This window comes from Medicago truncatula, chromosome 3, assembly GCF_003473485.1.
Source record: "Medicago truncatula cultivar Jemalong A17 chromosome 3, MtrunA17r5.0-ANR, whole genome shotgun sequence".
NCBI classification, from domain to species: domain Eukaryota; kingdom Viridiplantae; phylum Streptophyta; class Magnoliopsida; order Fabales; family Fabaceae; genus Medicago; species Medicago truncatula.
In genome coordinates this window covers 7108499-7131080 of record NC_053044.1, presented here as the reverse complement: position 1 = coordinate 7131080, position 22582 = coordinate 7108499, and the positions used below count along the sequence as shown (strand labels likewise).

General features: G+C 33.7%; 2 protein-coding genes across 2 annotated transcripts; both read left to right on the top strand.

Moving 5' to 3' along the window:
• The first annotated feature begins 35 nt into the window (after positions 1-35).
• Positions 36-10182, top strand: LOC11417347 (crossover junction endonuclease MUS81). Its single transcript, XM_003598827.4, has 15 exons — positions 36-373; positions 1655-1743; positions 1850-1928; positions 2060-2146; positions 2248-2373; positions 3206-3431; positions 4191-4374; positions 4463-4581; positions 6231-6379; positions 6893-6950; positions 7546-7704; positions 8353-8432; positions 8988-9225; positions 9500-9586; positions 9763-10182. Exons 1-15 carry the CDS (start codon positions 180-182, stop codon positions 9865-9867), a joined length of 1980 nt encoding a protein of 659 aa, XP_003598875.2. The 5' UTR covers positions 36-179; the 3' UTR covers positions 9868-10182.
• A 3821-nt stretch (positions 10183-14003) lies between these two features.
• Positions 14004-17543, top strand: LOC11418331 (GRAS family protein TF80-like). Its single transcript, XM_003598826.3, has 2 exons — positions 14004-14261; positions 16078-17543. The coding sequence occupies exons 1-2, from the start codon at positions 14252-14254 to the stop codon at positions 17382-17384; spliced, it is 1317 nt and encodes a 438-aa protein (XP_003598874.1). The 5' UTR covers positions 14004-14251; the 3' UTR covers positions 17385-17543.
• The last annotated feature ends 5039 nt before the right edge of the window (positions 17544-22582 follow it).

Below are 22582 nucleotides of genomic sequence, written 5' to 3'. Positions count from 1 at the left end.
CCCATTCAATGACATGACATCACATCCTTCAAACATTTTCTCGATTTTGAAAAACCGAAACCCAGCGCGGCATGATTTCTTGTACAACTGCAACCACTTCACACAATTGATCTCTCTCTCTCTCTCTCTCTCTCTCTCTCTCTCTCTCTCTCCCCTAACAAATTCCGAACCCTACCGGAATGGAGAATCGGACACGGGTTCGGTGTCCGGAGAACGAAGAACTAGCGACGTTCATGAAGAACAAATGGAAAGAAATGGCTGAGTCACCGAAAGGTCTTTCTGAAAACATTGAAATGGCACTTTCTAAAGCTCATTTCAATGTCTGTAACTCCAAAAACCCAATTCGAACTATCAAAGATTTCTCCACTGTTAAGTATGTTTTTCAATTTCCTCCATTTTTTGTCACTATTCATGTACCCATGTGATAAAAATATAACAATGTATGCATTATTTGATATATTTATGAAAAAAATTAATCTTAGAATTAAATTATGTTATCTTAGTTTTTGTTGTTATAGAATTGATATTATAGATTACAAATGTATTTATAAAATGCCAATGAAAGTTGGTTTAGTTGGTCCGCCTGTAAGGGTGTGGGTTTAACTCGCGCTGTCAGCGTGAGGACCAATTTAGTGGGTGATCTGTTAGTACATTAGTTCTCTTCAGCTTTGAAACTTGGTTTGACCTTGGCAAGCGCGAGCGCTTAGTAACCAAATCAACTAAACTTTCATTTAGCCAAAAAAATGTAGTTGTAAAATGGCAATGGATGTTGGTTCAGTTGGTAGAGTTAACCATATCCTATTAGGACGTGGATTTAGGCGTTTAGCTGTTACTGTCAGTGTGAGGACCTCTTTAGTGGGTGATCTAAATGTACATCAACGCTCTTTAAGCTTTGAGGTCTGCCTTAACCCTGACGAGCTCTTAGTACCCAACTTAACCAAACTTTCAGTTAGTTAAACAATGTAGTTATAAAATGGCAATGGAGGTTGGTTCAGTTGGTAAAGAGTTGATCCATATCTCATAAGGGTGTGGGTTTAATTGCCACTGCCAGTGTGAGGACCTCTCTAGTTGGTGATCTGTAAATACCTCAACACTTTTTTAGCCTTGAAGCTTACCTTGAGGAGTTCACGGGACCCAACTCAATTAAACTTTTATTCACAAGAATAAATGTAGTTATAAATTGTAATGGATGGTTTTGAAAATTTTGCTGTGAAATATTGCGTTTGTTTTGACTTGAATTTATAGTAACAGCTCCATTTTCTTTTAAATTGAGAAATGTCCATATTTTGAGTGAAAGGGTTTTCGGTGCTTAACGATTGGTTTTGTGTGTTATTGATGTGTTTGTAAAGTGATAAGGCATGGTTATTTAAATTGGGTTTTGTAGTGTACTAATACTATGCTGTTATATATTGGATTTATTGTGTGACTTGAACTTAAAGTAACAAAACTATATATTTTTTTTGTTTGAGAATTATCCAAATTTTGAATGAAAAGCGTTGTTGGGTGCTTTGTTATTGCTTTTACGTGCGTGTGTTATTGATGTGTTTGTGAAATGATGATGGTAAATGATGAAGTAGTCTTTGTTTAAATTGGGTTTTATGGTGTTCAAATCTAATGGTGTTTTTTTTTTTGTTTTTTTGGAATTGTTTGGAAGGGGTGTGGGGAAAATGATGTTGAGGCTAATGCAGGGGTTTTTCGGGACTGCTTCTGGAGGTACCGAACCAGATGACTCGACCAAAAAGGGTATGCCTGGGGCTGTTTAGTTTTTATTTTATGCCGTATTCCATTAGCTTTCCATTTATTTTGTCCAAATTTATGTTTAGTGATTCTGTTTTCTCCAATCTTATAGGAAAGAAAACTAAAGGAACCAAGCGCTATATGCCTCAAAGGAACTCTGTGGCTTATGCATTATTGATAACCCTTTATAGGTATATATAACTGCTGTCACATCACTTGTACAACTGATAAATATGTTTTTATTTGGTGGGTTAAATATGTTTTTTGAAGTTGTTATGGTAAACTTGTTATATTATAATAAGATTTAGCACATTTTTAATAGGGGAACTTCAAATGGGAATGAATTTATGCGTAAACAGGAGCTTATCGATGCTGCTGAAGCCAGTGGGTTATCTCGAGCACCAATTGCGTATGTTTGACATAGTTTCTTACTTTATTTCTTATTGTTCTGTGTTTAAATAAAGTGATGGCTAAGGAAATGTTTACAACTTTTGATCAATGAATTTTCAGGTCAGAAAAAGGGAAAGGAAAAGCTGGACATTTTGGAAGTTCTCCACAGGATTGGTACAGTGGATGGAGCTGCATGAAGACATTGATATCTAAAGGATTAGTTGTAAAATCAAGCTGCCCAGCAAAGTATGGTTTTCTATTATGCATATTAGCTTTGCACGTGAACCTTTTCTCTTGATCTTTTATGTTATCTTTCATATACTATTATAATTAGCAGGCACTTGTTAAGAGAACCTCCTTGTTGTGAATTATAACTAATTTCTTGAATTGTCTGTTTATTGTTAGGATTGAGAATATTTTACCTTTAATATGCTTTGAAATTGAGCCTTCTCTATATTTTACCTTGAATTGTCTGTTTATTGTTAGGATTGAGAATATTTTACCTTTAATATGCTTTGAAATTGAGCCTTCTCTATAGTAGCATGAGAATTTTTTCTGAATCTTTTTGTAATTCATTACCGGTGAATATTGCTGCCATGATAGCGATATCCTTTGTCCATTCATTTTTATGGATGAATATACTTAGCTAAGCAAATGCATTCTACCAGGACAAATTTATTCACTAGATACTACCTCCATCCTTAAATATAGGAATTTAGAAAGTTAGTAGTAGTATTAAATTTGTTGACAATTGATATTGTTTTACCATTTTACCCTTTAGGAGAGAAAATTAATTTATGTTTACATTATGATTTTTATTACATGTTGCAAATATAGATGCAACATAGTTAGTTGAAAACTTGAAAGGGGTCCTGCAAAAAGGGACAGGGAAATATCTCTAGAGGGTCTTTAGTGACAAAGGTTTTACCAAGTTGTAAAACCAGCAAGTATCAGAGTGGTTCTTGTTTAGAAACTTTAAATGGTTATATAAACATGTAGTTTTTAAATGAAATGTAGAATTGGATATGTTTAGATGAGAGTTCTCCATGTTTGTAATGATGATTTTTGTTGTTTTCAGGTACATGCTAACCGAAGAAGGTAAGGAAGCAGCATGTGACTGTCTTAAAAGATCTGGAATGGCAGAATCTCTGGACAAGTCGGCTTCTGTTGAAATTTCTGTTCATATGGATAAACAAAACTCATTAGATATAGAAGTCAGTGCATATGATTTGGAATCTGAAGTGACATCACCATTGAATCGCCAAAAGAAGCCACTGGATGTTCCTCTTGATTCCCTTGAGAGGGTATGCTTCCTCTTATTCAAAGTCCTTGTTTTTTCTTTTGTTTCTTCATATTCATACTATATGCTTCGGCCCTTTTCTTGCTCCTTTTATGTGGAAATCTCTAAAGTATGTGTGATGCTATGGTATAAATTTTGATTTAGTGCTCTTTTTTTAATTCATTTTCATGAACTTACAATTGGATCGTTGCTCATAGTTATAGTCAAGTGTAATTGATAAATCTTCATAAACCTGTGTTTCTTGTATTAGTTGTTTATGCTGAGTAAATTCTCATGGTTAAGTTCATCCTCTTGTCTCATTTTCTATGTTTAAGACTTGATAGTAAAACAGAATATATGCAACGCAAGTTCAGCAGAGGACAAACAAACTCTAGTGTTTATGTGAACATTGGGAAATATAAAATACCACTTGTCCAATTAATAAACAATGTAACTTAAAAGTTAAATATATATATATATATATATATATATATATATATATATATATATATATATATATATATATATATATATATCTGTGTGTGTGTGTGTGTGTGTGTGTGTGTGTCTTGCTACGTGTCTTACATATTTTGGGATTCAACGTGTTTTGTGTCAATGTTGGTGTTTCATAGCTTACACATCTTTTGAAAAGAAGGTCCGTGAAGTTTATGTATTAAGATTACCTTATCTAATTAACATGTTCTTGTCATGTCAGCTCATTTGCAGATGATTTTGTCTTTTATTGTTGCTGCCATGTAATTAAAATGTTTTTTTTTTCCTGTAGTTTACAAACATGGGCTACTCCAAGGAGCAAATTATTAGTGCTTTTAAGGAGGTTTCCAGAAGCCATCCAAATAAAGATGTCTCATCTCTGTGGCCGGCTGTTTTATGTCAACTTAGAGAGGAGCAAGTCTATGGTTCACAGCCAGAATCTCAAATATTGATGAATGCTAATACTGTTGTAAATGGTATTTCTTCTTCCATGTTTCAGTGTTTCTTAATGTCACAGATGAATGAATAAATTTTATCTCAGTAAATCATTTCATATATGACCAGATCCCAAAGGCCCCATTGGAAAACAGAGCAGAACCCTGAGTTCATCCTTTGGTGGGAATGTGGCAAACTTATGTTCTCCTGATATTCCACCTTTTTCCATGAGAGCTTGCTCATCAGCTGTATGGTTTGTTCCTTTTATTATTGACCTTGAACATCATTTCTTGTAAAGTTGGATTTTTAATCTGATAGTAAACGGAGAATATGTTGATTTCTTTTAATAATGATTTTGAAAATTATTAAAATGGGTGACCACTGACCACTAAGAAGTACCATTCTTGAACAGATTTCAATTTTGTGTTGCAAAATGTCATAGAAGTTACATGTTGCATTGATATTTGCTTCGTTCCCTTTCCTAGTTGTCAAACTCACCAGTTAACTATAAATTGTGTGAGTCTACGATACTATGTAGGGAGACTAAGTTAACTCGCCTGAAAACTCGTTGCACACTCGGGCAGTCTCAAGTTGATCTATATATACTTGGTCAAACTTTTGAGTTTACTCATGAGTTAAGAGTTTAGATTCTAAAGGACCGCACTTTATGTTTTATGGCCTTAACTTCAATTTTTCATCGGACCAGCTGCTCTGACCTCTAAACAACCTTCCCTTCCTCGAACAAACCCTTATTCCTTTTGACAAAATCAGGTGCATCCCACATTCCCTACCTTCAACAGATCCCAGTCTGAGTCTCAGTGTAAACATGGTTTCTCCATGAACTAGTGTCTCAACATGAACCCAATTCAAGTGTCATCTTCATCTCACAGCAAAATACGCAGCATGAATGAGCTTCATCCATGAACCCAGTCACAAACTGCACACTGCACAGTCCACTCTATCTTGCCGCATCTTTCTAGTGTGAGGCTCTAAATCCTTTGCCTTTTCCTTTTTCCCGCAACCATTGTGTAACTCTTTCTCTTTTGTTGAATAATGTTTTCAACGCTTTGGAAGTTTGAAATGAACCTATATCCACTTAGTGATTTATTTCATCTTACGCCATTTTGTTCCTACATATCACCTTTATCCATCAATTCTAAACTTGCAATGTTGTATTTGTCCCTATTATTATGGAATATGTGAAACTGGTCATGGTCCTCAAGGAATAGGTAGGTATTCCTGGAATTAGGTCTGGCATTGAGTGGGAACATTTAGTGAGCTTGTTAAACATTTTCAAATGTTATATTTCTATCAGCTCTTTCAAGTGTACAAGCTGAGTTAATGTGTACTTTGCAAGTTTGACAGCCTTACAACAATTGTTCCCTTTATTTGGTACATTCAGTTGCAAATGCATATTCTTAAAGAGTAAGATGAGCTGCACTTTACACTCACCATGGTTAACTATACTATTTTAGTTGTACTATCCTCCTTGGTTTAAATACATTAGAACCTAATTATATCACTATAACTTTAGGCTTTTTGAGTCACTAATTTTTTTTATTAAACCATAAAATAATTAAAGGTAAATATTCATGAAAGTAATGTGTGTATTAGAGCATAATTGTCTTTTAAAAAGTTCATGGCACATCTTCATTTTATTATGTTAATTGTAAACAACTATTTTTGATGGAAGGGAGGCGATTATGATGGCTTGTATTCAATATTAGGGTCTAATGTTTTTGATACTTAGGGTGGAAAATACAAATTGAAAGTCAAATTTGTGGGTAACTTTGTTTTGTATTCCTTTGTCTTTATCTTAATTTATACTTATGCATCATTATTAACATATAGTTCCTGAAGTGTTTCTTTTTGGTACTTGTCCTGGCGAATATCTTAGGGTAATACAATACAAAAGCCAAACAAGGATGAGATTAAATCAAAGATGAACATTTTAAGTGTGCCACCATTGAGCTTTGGGGAGAGGTTTGAAGATGCTTATGAAGTAATTTTAATATTGGATGATCGGGAGCAATTTGCTACTAAGGGGTTAGTAACCTAAATTGAAAGACCTTTTTCACTCAAGGTTTTTGTATGATTTGTATCATATGTTATATACTTTATTTATTTATTTGATACTCATTTTAGTATTTGTGACATAATGTATACTATCTCTGTCCCCAAATATAGGACACCATTGACTAAATCACGGAAATTAAAAAAGTTGGTAGTAGTAATAAATTTGTTACTAGTTGATGTTGATGTTGTTCTAACAAGTTTATCCTTTAAGAGAGAAAATTTATTTATGTTCCCATGATAGTAGTTTAGTAAATCGTAGAAAAGAGGTAAAATAATTAGGGGTATTTTGGTAAAGAAATAGTTTATGTAGTTGAAAATTCAAAGAGAATCTTATAAAAATGGACAAGAAAATTTCTCAAGAGTCCTATATTTAGGGATGGAGGCAGGAGTTTATTTGTATTTACAGCAGTTTGGTACATTGTGTGAGTTGTTTCTAATTAATGGCTCCAATGAACTTTATATTTCTATTGTTGGTTGTTTCAGATCGCGATCTAGGAAAATTATTGAGAATATTTGTAGCAACTTCAAAATCCAAATAGAGGTGATTTTTTATTTCTTTACCATGTACAAGTAGTTCTTGTTAATTTCCAAACTGTAAAGCATATATATTATTTACTGAATGTCGATGCTACTATTTGTCAAATAAAATTATAATTAATCCATGTGGTCACTATGTATATGTCTTGTTTATCTATTACTTGATTACAAGTGCAATTATTTAAGCTTTTTCATGACCGTTTTTCCTTTGAAAATATCATTTGTATAATTTAGTGTCTAGATTTTGGATAAGCTTTTGAAAAAAAACCACAATTTAAGAATTTTTTTCCCTGTGGTCCACTGCATAAATGAAAATGTTTTACAGTTTATGACATACTTCAAGAAATAAACCACCAGTAAGTTGTAAAAATTGTTCTTCAATTTGAACCCATTACCTCTTTTGATTTATTAATGGAGTTGGAGACTTTCAATTAAGCTTTTTCTGACAAGTGACAACTTATTTGATTGTGAAACAAATATGATGTTTTATTAATGTTACAAACTTGGACTTGGATTAGACTAATTTGATTTTGTGAATGAATATTCACTTCTCTGTTTGGAAGATTGTTAAAATCGTCAAGAAATTTATTCATATATAGGTTCGGCGTCTGCCTGTTGGAGATGGGATTTGGATCGCGCGCCATAAAACTCTTGGCAGTGAATATGTGTTGGATTTTATTGTTGAGAGGAAGAAAATTGATGATTTACGCAGTTCAATTAGGGATAACCGCTACAAGGATCAGAAGTTACGACTTGTGGTAAGTATTCCTTCTAAGATAGTTTGGACTGTTTTTTTACTTTTTATTGTTTGAACAAGTTGATGATTTGAGTATTGGAGCATGCATATATGGTCAGTGATTAATGTTCTGCATTTTTTTCCTTTTCTGAAGAAAATGGAGTTTTGCGTGTTTGGCTTGAGATTAATTTCTATGCACTGACGGTGTAATTATTTTGTACACATGCATCCGATCAAATCACACTATAGGGCCACTTTATAGGTTAGTTTCTAAAATATCTCAACAAATATCTATGTGAGGTGATTTGATTCGTTGCATGTGTAAAAATATTTTTGACTGTCGGTGCATACAAAATAAATCCATTTGGTTTTAGAAATCTGTTAAACATATCATCCAATGAATGGCTTCTTCACTACGATTTCCTATCTGTTTTTGGTAAGATGTTGATGAATCTCATCATTCTGTACATGAATTAGAGCATTATATTGCCATTCAATGTCACCGGTGGCTAAGAATATGGCATATTTTCATAAGGAACTTGCACATTATTTGCACTTTGCAGGTTGAAATATTTTTATTTTATTTCTCTTGCTCGGTTGCAAAATTTAAACATGCTATACTGATGTAACTTCTCCGACCCCTATTTTCAAATTCATATGGACATTGTAGAGATGTGGGCTTAAGAAGCTGATATATCTTGTCGAAGGTGATCCAAATTCTTCTGAAGCTGCTGAAAGCATAAAAACAGCGTAAGTACATGTCTTCATTGAATTCATGAATTTGGTTTGGTTGCTTCTGCGTGATTTTTTGTGCACTTTTTTCTTGTAGTGTAATATTGAAAGTATCATTTCTGACTTGCTTTTGCTTGGAGCGAATGAGCAACTATTTAATAATGAAATTTCCAAAAAAAAAAAAAAAATTACAAATGTTAGTTGCTATTTTGATATTGGGGGGAGTTGATTCCATCATGACACCCTTACTCCAACCCCTATGTTCCTCTCGCAAACAACTAAGCCACCTTATCAGTTATCACTCCATGATCTTGTTTGTTAATTTGGTGTTGTGGATAGAGTTCTTATGTTTTGTTCTGGCGCGTTCTTTCATTAGGATTCTGTTCCAAGAGATGAATATGGGACTATGGGTTATTTGTTTTTGCTTGAGTTAAGCTTTCCTCTGGATGAAATTAAGTCTGCCACCTTGTTTGTCGAAGACACAGTCATATCTTTAAAAAAAAATCATTACATTTACATTTTCTGGTTAAGAGTTATGCGAAATTTAATGTTATTTATTCCGGCCTTGTGCAGCTGTTTTACAACAGAGATTCTGGAGGGATTTGACGTACAGAGAACAAGTGGCTTAGGTGACACCCTAAGGAAGTATGGTCATCTTACCCAAGCAATTTATCAATATTACAAGTCAGATTTTTTTGAAGACAATAATAAATGCTCTGCAATATGTCCTCCGTATGATGAATTTGTTAGAAGGTGTCAAGACCTCGAAAAAATGACAGTTAGTGATGTATTTGCCATCCAGCTTATGCAGGTACCAACTATTTCAAAATTAATTTTGAACCGTTATCTTGCAATTCTTGAATTTGTTTAGCTGAATTGAATTTGTTGACCTTGGGTATCCTTTTAATTTACATCACATTTACACTACCTTCTACTATAGTTTGCTTTCAAATGTCACTACATCATGCTTTTTGTCCTTACGCCTATGCTTTGCATAAAGAGCTGTAATTTCTTAATAAATTGGATGAGTAACTAATTTATTAAATGATGACGATTTAGACTTATTTTGAAACTCATAAATGCAGGTCCCACAGGTTACAGAGGAGATTGCCATGGCTGTGTTGGATTTGTATCCCACACTTATGTCTCTTGCCCGTGCCTACTCACTACTTGTGAGTCCTCATTCTTTTCTCCGAATTATGATAAATTAGTTCATGATAACCTTGGGAAGTAGCACTGGTATAATGGGACTCTAGTTTAGATTCTCTCAAGATTCTGTCATTAAACTAACTTTATCTTCCCTTGGACACCTCTAAGTTTACCCACTCCAATTGTTTGATTTGATTAGGATGGCAATTCTCGCACCCAAGAGCAGATGCTTCAAAGACAAAGTAATAATGTGATCAATGGATCTGCTAGTAGGAACATTTTCCAGCTTGTTTGGGGTAGCTGACTTCTTGTATTTCAGCTCAAAATTGAGTTTTTGGATGCCAATCCAATAAGCAAAGGTGAATACCATTTTTTTGAGATTTCACTTTAGTAAGTTCTCTTTATTGTAATGTGTATGTAAAATTATTATTAGTTTGAGTTTTAGTTTATTGGTCATCTGTATATTTTGTAAAGGAAAATCGTGTACAACACCAATCAAAGTATTGTTCATACTGAGCAGGATTGGTTACATTAATCAAATGTTAGAATGTCGTAATTGACGTATCATATTATATTTGGTGACATGCATTCAGGCTTCGAACTCGCAACTTTAGTGGAATCAATTCCTATATGAGCTTTCTGGTCTTTCATAGTTCGTCTATTTCAGTTTCTTTTGATGAAAATAAATTACTTTTGAACTTTTATTTTTGTGTTTTTGGCGTATTTGCGTAAGTTTCTGAAAAATAAAAGCAGAATTTTTAAGAATTACATCCAATCTAATTATTTTAAAAGCTACTGAGTGGTTTTTGAAAAACATTTTATTATTTAGGGATACATTTATTAACCTAGTTTAAAATAATATTTGCTTAAGATTATGACTTATTCTGTATTTTTTTTTAGTAGTATAAGTATATAGTAATTGAAATTGAATTTATATCTACGGACACATTTTATTAACCAAAAGGAACCATGGACGCATTTTATTAACCAAAAGGAACCTCGTGTAGTAAAATATAATCAAACTTTTATGAAAAAAAAAAATAGAAATTGAACTAGAGATCTTAAGCTGGTGTTTTGTCAAAAATAAAAATAAAAATCTTAAGTCGGTGTAAAATGTGTTTTTTTTTTTTTCTTTCCCTCAATTGAATTAATTTTTTTTTGCAAAATCATCTATATATGAATGAGATACATGATTTTGAGCTGACTTTTTAGCTTTCAATTTTTCCCTTCATTTAACTTATTTTAATTACAATTTTATATGTTGTATCATATTATTTAAATCTTTAATTTAACTTATTTTAATGACAACAATGTTCTTTAATTTATATGTTGTGTCAATGGCTTCTTAAAGATTGGTATTACGGCTCTTCCATAAGCTCAAGAGGGTCATTGCGGTTAGAACTTGATATTGCACTTGTAACCTGTCAGATAAAGCAAACAACATTGTTGTCAAATTGTTAGTAGATGGGAGGAGCGCCTGGATGGTGTCATTGAGCCCAAGTAGATTCCAATATTGATTACACTTCGAGCAAACAAAAAATGTATACATTTGCGTTTCCTCAAAATGATCATAAGAAACACGAGTATTCACACGAAATTCCATGATTGCGGAGATTAGCGCACGTAGGCAAGCATTGGTGTGCCAAATGCGAAATAAAGGCACGAACTCTTGGTGGAATTTTTATGTTCCAAATACTCTTCCACCGAGTACAACCATGGGAAGGGCTGTTTGTATGGATAAGATCCGAACAAATACGGTAGGCAGATTTGACAATGTAGGAGCCATCAAATGTAGGCTTCCATATGTGTAGGTCAAGAGTAGAGCGCGAATAAAGAGGCATATCTAAAATGGCAGCATCATTAGAGGAGGTAAAAATGGCGAGTACAAGGGTATTGTTCCAAGAATTCAAGCCCGAATTCAATAAATAATTAACCGTAAGATCATCAAAGTTTTGCAATGTTGGTGAAGACGGTTTTAGGGAAGAAAGGTTACGGATCCATGGCATACTCCACACATTGATTTAGAACCATCACCGATCTTCCTTCTAAGGCCTATGGTAAGTAAATTTTGGATACTCCAATGATGGCTCCACGTATAGCTTGGATTGTGGCCAAGGTTGGCATCCAAAAAATCCCGTCGGGGGAAATATTTAACTTTGAGGACTCTAGCATGTAAAGAGGTGGAGTCGATGAGAAGTTTCCAGCGTTGCTTACCAAGCATAGAGAGGTTGAATTCTTCCTAGTTACGAAAGTCGAAGCCTCCTAAACTTTTGCGAAGTGTGAGTTTGTCCCAATGCATCCAATTTATGTCGTGCCTTGCATTTTTTTTTGAACACCGGTAGAAAGAATTCATCATCCTTTCAATCTCTTCGCATAAGGAGGTGGGGAGGAGAAAATCCCCCATACAATAGGAGGGAATAGCTTGGACAACTGATTTGATCAAGATTTCTTTCCCAGTACAAGAGATGGATCTAGCGCTCCAAGATTGACATTTTTTCCAAATACGATCTTTGACATAGGAAAAAAGGGTCTTATTACTACGGCCCACCATAGATGGTAGAACTAAATATTTCTCGCTACCAATATTACCAGAAACACCAAGGGAGGTTGTGATGGAGGATACATCGTTTGGATAGGTGTTAGCACTGAAAGCTATAACCGATTCGATGAAGTTAATAGTATGACCTGAAGCTTGCTCATAATTTGTAAAAATATCAAATAATTAGGCCTCAAGTGGTTAATGAGTTCCACCAAGAATAAATGGTTTATCAGAACCCAAGTTCGATTATTGGATTGAATAATTCTTGATAAGATTTTACTTACCTCTTGGACGAACTTCAGATTAGCAGAGTCTCATTTTCTTTAAAACCAGAGGGTCAACACTAAAAATATGACTTATTAAAACCTTACAGAGAAAATAAGTGGAAAACATCCCACTAATAATGAATTTCTACCAAGAATGATAATACAACCAAATAAAAACAACCGCTTCATGACATAATAAACTATTAAATTTTATGATCCAAACTATGTCATTGCGAGACAAATAAACTATTGAAAACTATGTTTACTAAAACGTTGTTAAAGAGAGAGTATAACTAAAAGGAAAAATATACCATGTCCAAGCAGAAAGTTACAAACATGGAAACGTCTATAGAATACGGTTTAGAATGTCATACTCATACACATATAACTGTCTTAGGACAAGATAAAAGTTTAATTTTCACCATATGAAAAATGTCGCATACACCATATAAAATACACCGTATTTTATACGGTGTCAAATTTCTTATCAGCCTCGAGTCTCAAATCTTTCTCTTATGAAATTGTGCATAAGAATTCACGTGTTTCATTTTTCTGGACTCATCATACATATGAAGCGATGAAAGGGTGTTGAATTAATATAGACCACTAAGGAAATAATCAATTATTTAGTTTTAAGAATTTAGAGTTTTGGATTGAATTTCAGTTTTCCTCACGAGTGTAGTATTTTCACTATTTTATTTGCCTTGCTGTATTGCACACAAAAATATAATGGTATTGCACTCAATCATGTGTATTAAAAAAATAGTTAGATGGGGATACCAAGATTGGAAAAAACAAGGTTGATTTGAGTTTTTGTCATTGAATAAAAAAAGTGTTTTATTTCTGAATTCTATTAACTAGGATTTATGTTTCCTACATTCACATGATGACATATCACCATTTAAGACATTCAAATTGAAAATTAGATGGTTAAGTTTCAACTTCGTATTTCACATCGGATTATCCAAACTCAAGGTAAAGTGTCTGATCTTAATCTGACAATCTAGATTGTGAGACTGCATCAAATAATGCATACCTGACTATTAAATAACATAATCCAATTGATTGATCCTAGAACTTCTAGAAGATCTAATATAGTATGTGACTATTAAATAACATAATCCAATTGATTTATCTAGTATGATAAATCTGATGTGTATTAGAGTGTGCATTTGTGACAAAGTTTTGGCATGATAGTACTTGTTTTCTTCCTCTACCTTGCTTATCCCTATTAGATAATATATAATTCCAAAATCCTCTAACTATTAACCAATGATAATGCATCTGGAATGAAGCTTGAAGCTTATTTCTAAGCATGTTGATCAAATATATATTTATAATTCCGAAGGTTTACTTAGAAGAATATTATTTGTTCCATAGAGTGTATAACACAATGAAAATCACTTTCTATGTTGGAGAATATGCATATAAAACATACAAATCTACACATTGACTTGTATGTCTCTTTTTATTTCAAGGAGAACTCCCCAAGTGTAGGGTAACCTTCCAACATGAATCCAATATTTTTTTGGAGAATCTTCCTAAGATTTTCCTTGCAATGCTCATCACCAACCACTAAAAAACAACCAAAGCTCATGTTTGTGTTTATAAAGACAATTTTGGGATAAAAAGGTGACAAAATCAACCTTTTCTTTTGTCCATTATGTTGAAACTTTTCAAGACAAGAGCTTCAATTGAACCAACTTGTGGCTATAAAAACACCACATCATAAACACTGTAGAGGTTTACACTTAGCAGAGAAACATTAGGGACCTTTCTTTTGGTTGCTCATTGAGGCCTTTTAGGCCCTTACAAGATTACCCTACTGTTGATAGTTTGAAGTTGGAGGTTTGCTTAACCAATTCTTCAAGATAAATCACCATATGGATTCAGGTAATAACATTCTTGGCCACAATTTTCTTTCTCTTTATCCTTCAAGAAATTCATGGCTATAGAATATGCTGCATTAAAATCAGACATGAAAAAATATTAGAAATTTCAAATTGTTCGTATGGATCACTTATTTTAATAGAGATTAAAAGGCATGTACTGGTAGTGTAAAGAATATGGCTAAAGAATATGCTGCATTAAAATCAGACAGAAAAAAATATTAGAGATTAGAAGGCTTGACTCATTGTTACTCAACTTCAACGATTCAAATCCATATAAGAATCCCAAAACAGGAAAATTCCTAGTAAAATTGCACAAAATCGTGAAATTCATATGGGATTTTAAAGGATTCTGTCTATTTTTATGATACGGGTCAATTTTAATTTGGTTCTTCAATTGGCTTGGTCTATACATGTGACCCGGTTCTGTAAATACATAAATGACCAAGTTTTTTTTATACTTTCACGCCACACAATCTCTTCACCTTAAGAGATTGATGAAGACGAATTTGTTGAAGTGATGGAGGATAATCAATATAATTGACGATTTATTATTGCATCTAGACTTTGCCTTTATGTATTTTGTTAGGCATCTAGTCTCTTACTTTGAAATTTAATAGTCACTTAATCACTTATGATCAAGTGTTTTGTCAGACATCTAGGATTCGCCTTTGAGTATTTTGTCTAGGTTGTTTAGCATTATTATGATTACTAAATAATATTTGGCATCTAGGTTTTGAGTCATATATGTATAAATGTTTTGTGCACTTTAAACTTCGAATCATTTATGACTATAGACAATTTATAACATATAGTTAGCTTTATTTTTGTTTTGGTAGAATCCATCGATTTTGATTGCGATTTTATGATTTTACTATTCCCTTTCGACCTGAAGCAAAATCCCAATTTTGACAACCTTTTACAACTTGTCAAGACAACAAACAATTGCATAACCTCTTCTTGAGTTTTTTGTGAAAAAAATAATAATATGATGTGGCGAATTGAAGAGTTGTAATTGGATGCCAGATTAAAGTAACTTTACACTGAAAGGGCATATCCTTCAATCTCTTAACTAAAAGATTATTCAATAGTAGTTAAAAATTTGAGTTCACCAAAAACCTAAACAAAAATTCAAAGCTAACATAGGGAGAAGTGTGAAAAATATATCAGAAAATAGTAAACCAAAGTCATCACTAAAACACAAAACTAAGCTTGGTCATCATACTTTGGAGATTATTTTATGATATATACTTGAATTGTCAAATGAAAAAGTGATACCATAGATACAGTTTCTTCAATCATAGACGTCAATACTATATCTGAACAAATCTATAACAAATAATCACACTGCATGATACTGATAAGTTGATCAATTACCTAAGGAGAGATATCCCAGCATTAAAAATGTTTATCCTTTTCTATTCATTTTTCATGAACATTTAATATATCTCTTCAACAAACTTTCATTTTATAGTCATTACATTAGAGTCAAATAGACTTCAAATAGGCGGTTAATTACATTTAGTAGATGGTTAATGAACGTACAAGATGTCAAAACTCATGAACCACGTCCAAGTTCGGGGTTAATGAAGTTACCTTGGAAATTAATGAGTTTTGACACCTTGTAATTAACCACCTATTTGAATTGTACTAACCAATTAAAAATTTGTCGCAAAAGTTGTCTAAAGTTAGTTGCACAAAAATCATTTATCTTGTCTAATAGGGAGATTATATATAGATGCTTTAAGTGGAATGAGCATCTTTTGTTTTTGCTTCATCCATATCAATCTTACTTATGCAACTCAGCTGTTATGCACTAGGTTCGCCATATCACTGGCTGAGGGAATTGAGATATGACTCTCATGGCTCAAATCCAATGATCCCTCTTATTGAGTGTGCAAAATGTGTTGCATCTGGAAGCATAAAAACTGCTGATATTGGACTTGAGTATATTTCTCAGATTTCATCACCTCATGGTAATGGTGTACAAAGAATGGTCACTTATTTCAGTGAAGCACTTGGATACAAGATAGTTAAACATTTACCTGGCGTATACAAAGCTCTCAATTCCTCGAAAATATCATTGTCTTCAGACGACATCCTTGTTCAAAAATACTTCTATGATCTGTGTCCTTTTTTGAAGTTTTCATACCTGATCACAAATCAAGCAATTATCGAATCGATGGAACGTGAAAAGGTGGTGCATATTATTGATCTCCATTGTTCCGAGCCAGCACAATGGATAAATCTTATACAAACTTTAAAGAAACGTCCGGGAGGTCCGCCCTTTCTGAAAATTACAGGAATTAATGAAAAGAAAGAGGCATTGGAGCAAATGAGCTTTCATTTGACAACCGAAGCAGGGATTTTGGATTTTCCTTTACAGTTCAATCCAATAATTAGCAAACTTGAAGATGTCGATTTTGAAAACTTGCCTGTCAAGACAGGAGATGCTGTTGCAATTTCTTCTGTTCTTCAGCTGCATTCTCTCCTTGCTACTGATGATGAAATGGTCTCCTCATCAGGTGCAGCATCTTTCAATATGCAGAGAGCAGCGCACTTGGGTCAGAGGACTTTTGCAGAGTGGCTAGAGAGAGACATGATCAATGCATATATCTTGAGTCCGGATTCAGCATTATCACCTCTTTTTTTAGGTGCTTCACCTAAGATGGGGATCTTTCTTAACGCTATGCGAAAACTACAACCAAAACTTTTAGTGATTACTGAACAGGAATCAAATCTGAATGGATGTAATTTAACGGAGAGAATCGACCGAGCATTGTACTTTTACGGTTCACTTTTTGACTGCTTGGAATCTACTGTTACAAGAACATCAGTCGAGAGACAAAAACTCGAGAGCATGCTTCTTGGAGAGCAAATAAAGAACATCATTACTTGTGAGGGAGTCGATAGAAAGGAAAGGCATGAGAAGCTCGAGCAATGGATTCAAAGACTTAAAATGGCTGGATTTGTGAAGGTACCTTTGAGTTACAATGGGAGGATAGAAGCGACAAATCTATTGCAGCGATATAGTCATAAATACAAGTTTAAAGAAGAAAATGATTGTTTACTTGTTTGTTGGAGTGACAGACCACTTTTTTCTGTATCGGCCTGGAAATTTAGGTGATGATTCTTGATATACATGCCGGAATATGAAAGTCAAAGTTAGAAGATTAAATGTTTTTATTTTCTGGATTTTATAAGTGTTTCAAAGAAGTAAAACAACATATCCTTATTGTATTGTTGTTAATGTTAATATCAATTTATTTCTGTATAATAAATTTTAGCTCCCACCTTTGTTGAAATATGAAAATTAATCACAAATGTGAGTGCTCTTAGTTTCATAAATATACTGCATGCTAGTTGAAGTAGATGACATGTATGAAATTGGTTAATTAAAAGGTGCATATTGTTATATATCTTGTTTGTTGGGAAGAGGATGCTGCACTTGAAACCTGAAATGTTTAATGATCATGCATGTAAAACTCAAAGCGTATGGGGTTGCCACACTAACCTTTAGGTTCGATTCGCCCCCACCAATAAATGTATATTGGATGCAATAGGAATGACCGGCAAATCCCCTTCAAGATACTATGAGTTCCTTGACGTGTATTGCACAACCACACCAAGCGTATCTCCTAACAGTATTTTACAGATTTATGGTTCCAGCAATTCACTCATGCATTAGAGAATTGATGGATGATTTAGAATAATAGAATGATGAAGAATTATGTTGTTAATGTAACAAAATTCTGTCCAAATTGTGTGTAGTTGTGTGGTTTTTGTATATCCAACTAATGCCCAAATGTCAAGCATTTATAGTGCATTATATGACTCTTCACATGAGAGAAATCACCTCTTTAACTTGAATCAATGCCATGATTCATCAAGCACCCTTTTGCCAAAGGTTATAACCATATATACTTGAATCAATGTCATGGTTCATTATTAATAATAAATAATAATGTTCCAATGTATATGAATGGTTCCCATGAAGAGTTACAACTTTTGGTTCTAAAGTGATTCCATTATTTTGGAAATCACCAACAATCCCCCACCATTTTCAAAATACTAAATCACATAAATCCGGAAATTCCATGCCTTCAGATAATGGTATCTCGCGATTTGAACCATTACTTAGTAAGTTAAGTTTTCGCTCATTCCCAAATAGTATGGTAGGCAAGCTTTGAACCAACTATCCATTAGAACAAGTGTGCATAACTTACACATAGAATCTCGGTACCATTGATAAAGAGACTTGTAAGATGACACATTAAGAAGACCTTGTGTCATATATCCCTTTTCATGAGAATTTAAGAGTCAAGCCCTTGAACTCCGTGAAGCGGCCAAACTTCATTCTCACATAGGTAGACTATATCGGGAATGCTCCATAAGTATGCATTCCAGCAAATATATGCTATATGTCCATTAAGAGGAAAACCTCATCCTACCTTTTTTCTTCTTATGGTCCAAGTACTTTTACCTTTGGGATGTATCTATTGTCAAGTACTACAATTACTCTAATAGTGTACTTTCACCATTGAACCCAAGACTTGATGCTACTCAAGTGTGGGTTGAGTTTCCACTATTGGTAATCAATTAGATATGGGCTTGAGTCCCATCCCCAATGATGTCTTCAACACCATATCCTTTGTCAGACCTTTCGTCAAAGGATCCGCAAGATTCTTCTCTGTTCTTACGAACATGATGGAAATTATTCCATTAGAAATCAAGTCTCTTACATAGCTATGTCTTAAACCAATATGCCTTGATTTCCCATTATAAACTTGGCTATAAGCTTTTGATAGTGTGGATTGACTATCACAATGTATGGATACCGGCGCCATTGGCTTTTGCCAAATTGGTATGTCATACAATAAATTTCTTAGCCATTCTGCCTCTTTACTCCCTGCAGCCAATGCAATAAATTCTGCAGCCATGGTGGAGTCGGCAATGCATGTTTGTTTCTTTGAACCCCAAGAAACTGCACCTCCACCAAGGTTGAAGATCCATCCACTTGTGGAAGCATGATCTTCAACATACGTTACCCAACTAGCATCTGTGTATCCTTCCAAAACATAAGGGTCTCCACTATATGTTAAACAATAATTCATTGTTCCCTTTAAGTATTTTAATACTCTTTTCACAGCGTGCTAGTGTTCTTTACTTGGATTGCTAGTATACCGACTTAACCTTCCAACAGCATATGCTATGTCAGGTCTAGTACAAGTCATAGCATACATCAAGCATCCGATTACTTTAGAATATTCAAGTTGTGCCACAGGACAACCTTTGTTTGGTTGCAAACTGACAGTTTGGTCAAATGGGGTAGAGATCGGTTTACAATCTAAATGATTGAATTTCTGAAGCACCTTTTCTATGTAATGAGATTGGGATAAACCAATATGGTTACCATCTCTTATGATTTTAATTCCTAAAATCACATCAGCTTCTCCTAAATCTTTCATATCAAAATTGTTGGATAAGAAAGCTTTAGTTTCTTCAACCTCATTTATACTTGTACCAAAGATCAACATGTCATCTACATATAAGCAAATCATGACACCTTTTCCATTTTGGAATTTACTGTAAATACACTTGTCAGATTCATTTATGATGTATCCGTTGGCTAACACAACTTGGTCAAACTTTTGGTGCCATTGTTTGGGTGCTTGTTTCAACCCATATAAAGACTTAGTTAATTTACACACTTTATCTTCTTGACCTTTGATCACAAACCCTTCCGGTTGTTTCATATATACCTCTTCATCCAACTCTCCATTTAGGAAAGCAATTTTAACATCCATTTGATGGATTACAAACTTATGGATGGATGCCAGTGCAATTAGCATTCTGATTGATGCAATTCTTGCAACAGGTGCATATGTATCAAAATAATCAATGCCTTCTTTTTGCGTAAACCCTTTAGCAACTAGTCTAGCCTTGAATTTATCAATGGTACCATCCACTTTCATTTTCCTTTTAAAGATCCATTTACAGCCTATCGGTTTGGATCCGGGTGGGAGATCTACCACTTTCCAAGTTTTATTACCCATAATTGAATCCATTTCTTCTTGAATAGCTTCTTTCCAAAAATCTTAATCTTGAGATTTTATAGCCTCTTCATATGTTACCGGATCACTCTCAAGGTTAAAGCAAATTGGTCCATAACTATTTATGGATTTACCTGTTCCTTCTACAAGAAACATGAAGAAATCAGATCCAAAATCTTTCTCTTTCCGGATCCTCTTACTTCTTCTAAGTTCTGAACCATCCAATGTATCTATATCAGATTCATTGTTTTCTAAATTTTGAACATTAGAATGAACAATATCCTTGGGATAAGAAATTGAGTTAAATCTATCTTCTTGAAAAATTGCATCTCTTGACTCAATTACTGTATTAACAGAATATGAGTCATTCGATTCAATAGTCAAGAATCTGTATGCTTTGCTATTTTCTGCATAGCCTAAAAATACACATTCAATTCCTCTTTCATCCAATTTCTTTCTTTTTGGTTCAGACACTTTCACAATTGCTCTACAACCCCAAACTTTCAAATAATTAAGAGTAAGCTTTCTTTGTTTCCAAAGTTCATATGGGGTTATTTTGTTCCTTTTGTTTGGAACCCTATTGAGGATGTAACATGCTGTTAGCATTGCTTCACCCCAATATCCTTTAGATAATCCAGAATAGGACAACATGGCATTAACCATTTCTACCAAAGTTCTATTCTTCCTTTCTGCTATTCCATTTTGTTGTGGGGTGTATGGTGCAGTTACTTGATGCACAATACCAGTGGATTCAAAATAACTCGGATGATAGAACTCTCCTCCCCTATCACTTCTAAAGCATTTAATGAAAGTTTCATGTTGAAGTTCTACTTGTGCTTTAAATATTTTGAATTTATCTAAAACTTCATCTTTCGAATGCATTAAATAAACATAACAAAATCGAGTGCAATCATCAATGAAAGTAACAAAATACTTTTTACCACCAATGGTGGGCCAACCATGTAAATCACATACATCTGAATGAATTAAATCTAGCACCCTAGAACTTCTTTTAACACTTTTAAAAGGTTGTCTTGTAATTTTAGTCAACATGCAAGTAGTAAATGAATCAAAAATTTTATCAAAATTAGGAATTAGATTTGATTTCATCATATCCTTCAATTAACATGTCCCAATCGCATATGCCATAAATCACAAGACTCAACAATATAAGCAGAAATCATATTATTATTATTATTAATATTTGCAACATTACATTTGAACATATTCTCACACAAATATCCCTTTCCTACAAACACACCCCCCTTTGAGAGGATAAATTTATCTCCCTCAAATACAGATTTGAACCTATTCTTATTAAGTAATGGTACAGAAATCAAGTTCTTCCTAACTTCAGGAACATAAAATACATCTTTAAGAGTAAGTGTTTTTCCAGAAGTGAATTCAATCTCTATGGTCCCTTTTCCTTGGACTTGCACAGTTGAATCATTTCCCATGTACAAAACACTCACATCTTTATTGATGGTCTTGAACATTTTCTTGTTTTTGCACACATGGCGAGTAGCACCAGAGTCTATCCACCATGAATCAACATCTTCAATCATGTTGATTTCAGAAATGACCGCAACAAAATCATCATTTGTTGCCCTTGAATTCTTTTCTTTGTTCTTCTTTTTAAAGAACCTGCATTCATTCTTGAAGTGTCCTTCTTTCCCACAAAAGTAACATTCACCTTTCCTTTTCTTTTTGTTGTTATTACCATTGTGGTTATGATGAGACTTATCATTTTCATGATTTCTCTTTTTGGAAGATTTGCTTGAATTTCCTTCTTCCATAACATGAACCTTCTCTTGAGTAACATGATTCTTAATACCTTCTTGTTTTCGGTATTCTTCTTCTAAACGAAGGTGATTGCCAAGTTGCTCAAGAGAAATGTCTTCCTTCTTATGTTTCATGGTTCGTTTGAAATCTTTTCAAGAAGGAGGAAGTTTGTCAATTATGGATGATACAATAATTGTTTCATTCATATTCATGTTATGTTGTTTGTAGTTGTTAAGAATACGTTCAATCTCATATAATTGTTCCATAACAGACTTATTATCTACCATTTTGTAATTATTAAAATGAGAGACAAGGAATTTCTTACTTGTTGCATCTTCACGCATGTATTTGGTTTCCAATTTGTCCCATAAGTCTTTTGCAGAAGGGCTGCTCTGGTAGATATCGAACAAAGAGTCAGACATACCATTCAGGATATGTCCTAAGCAGATGTAATCATCGTTGTCCCATTTCTGTCTGTCTCTTGTCTCAG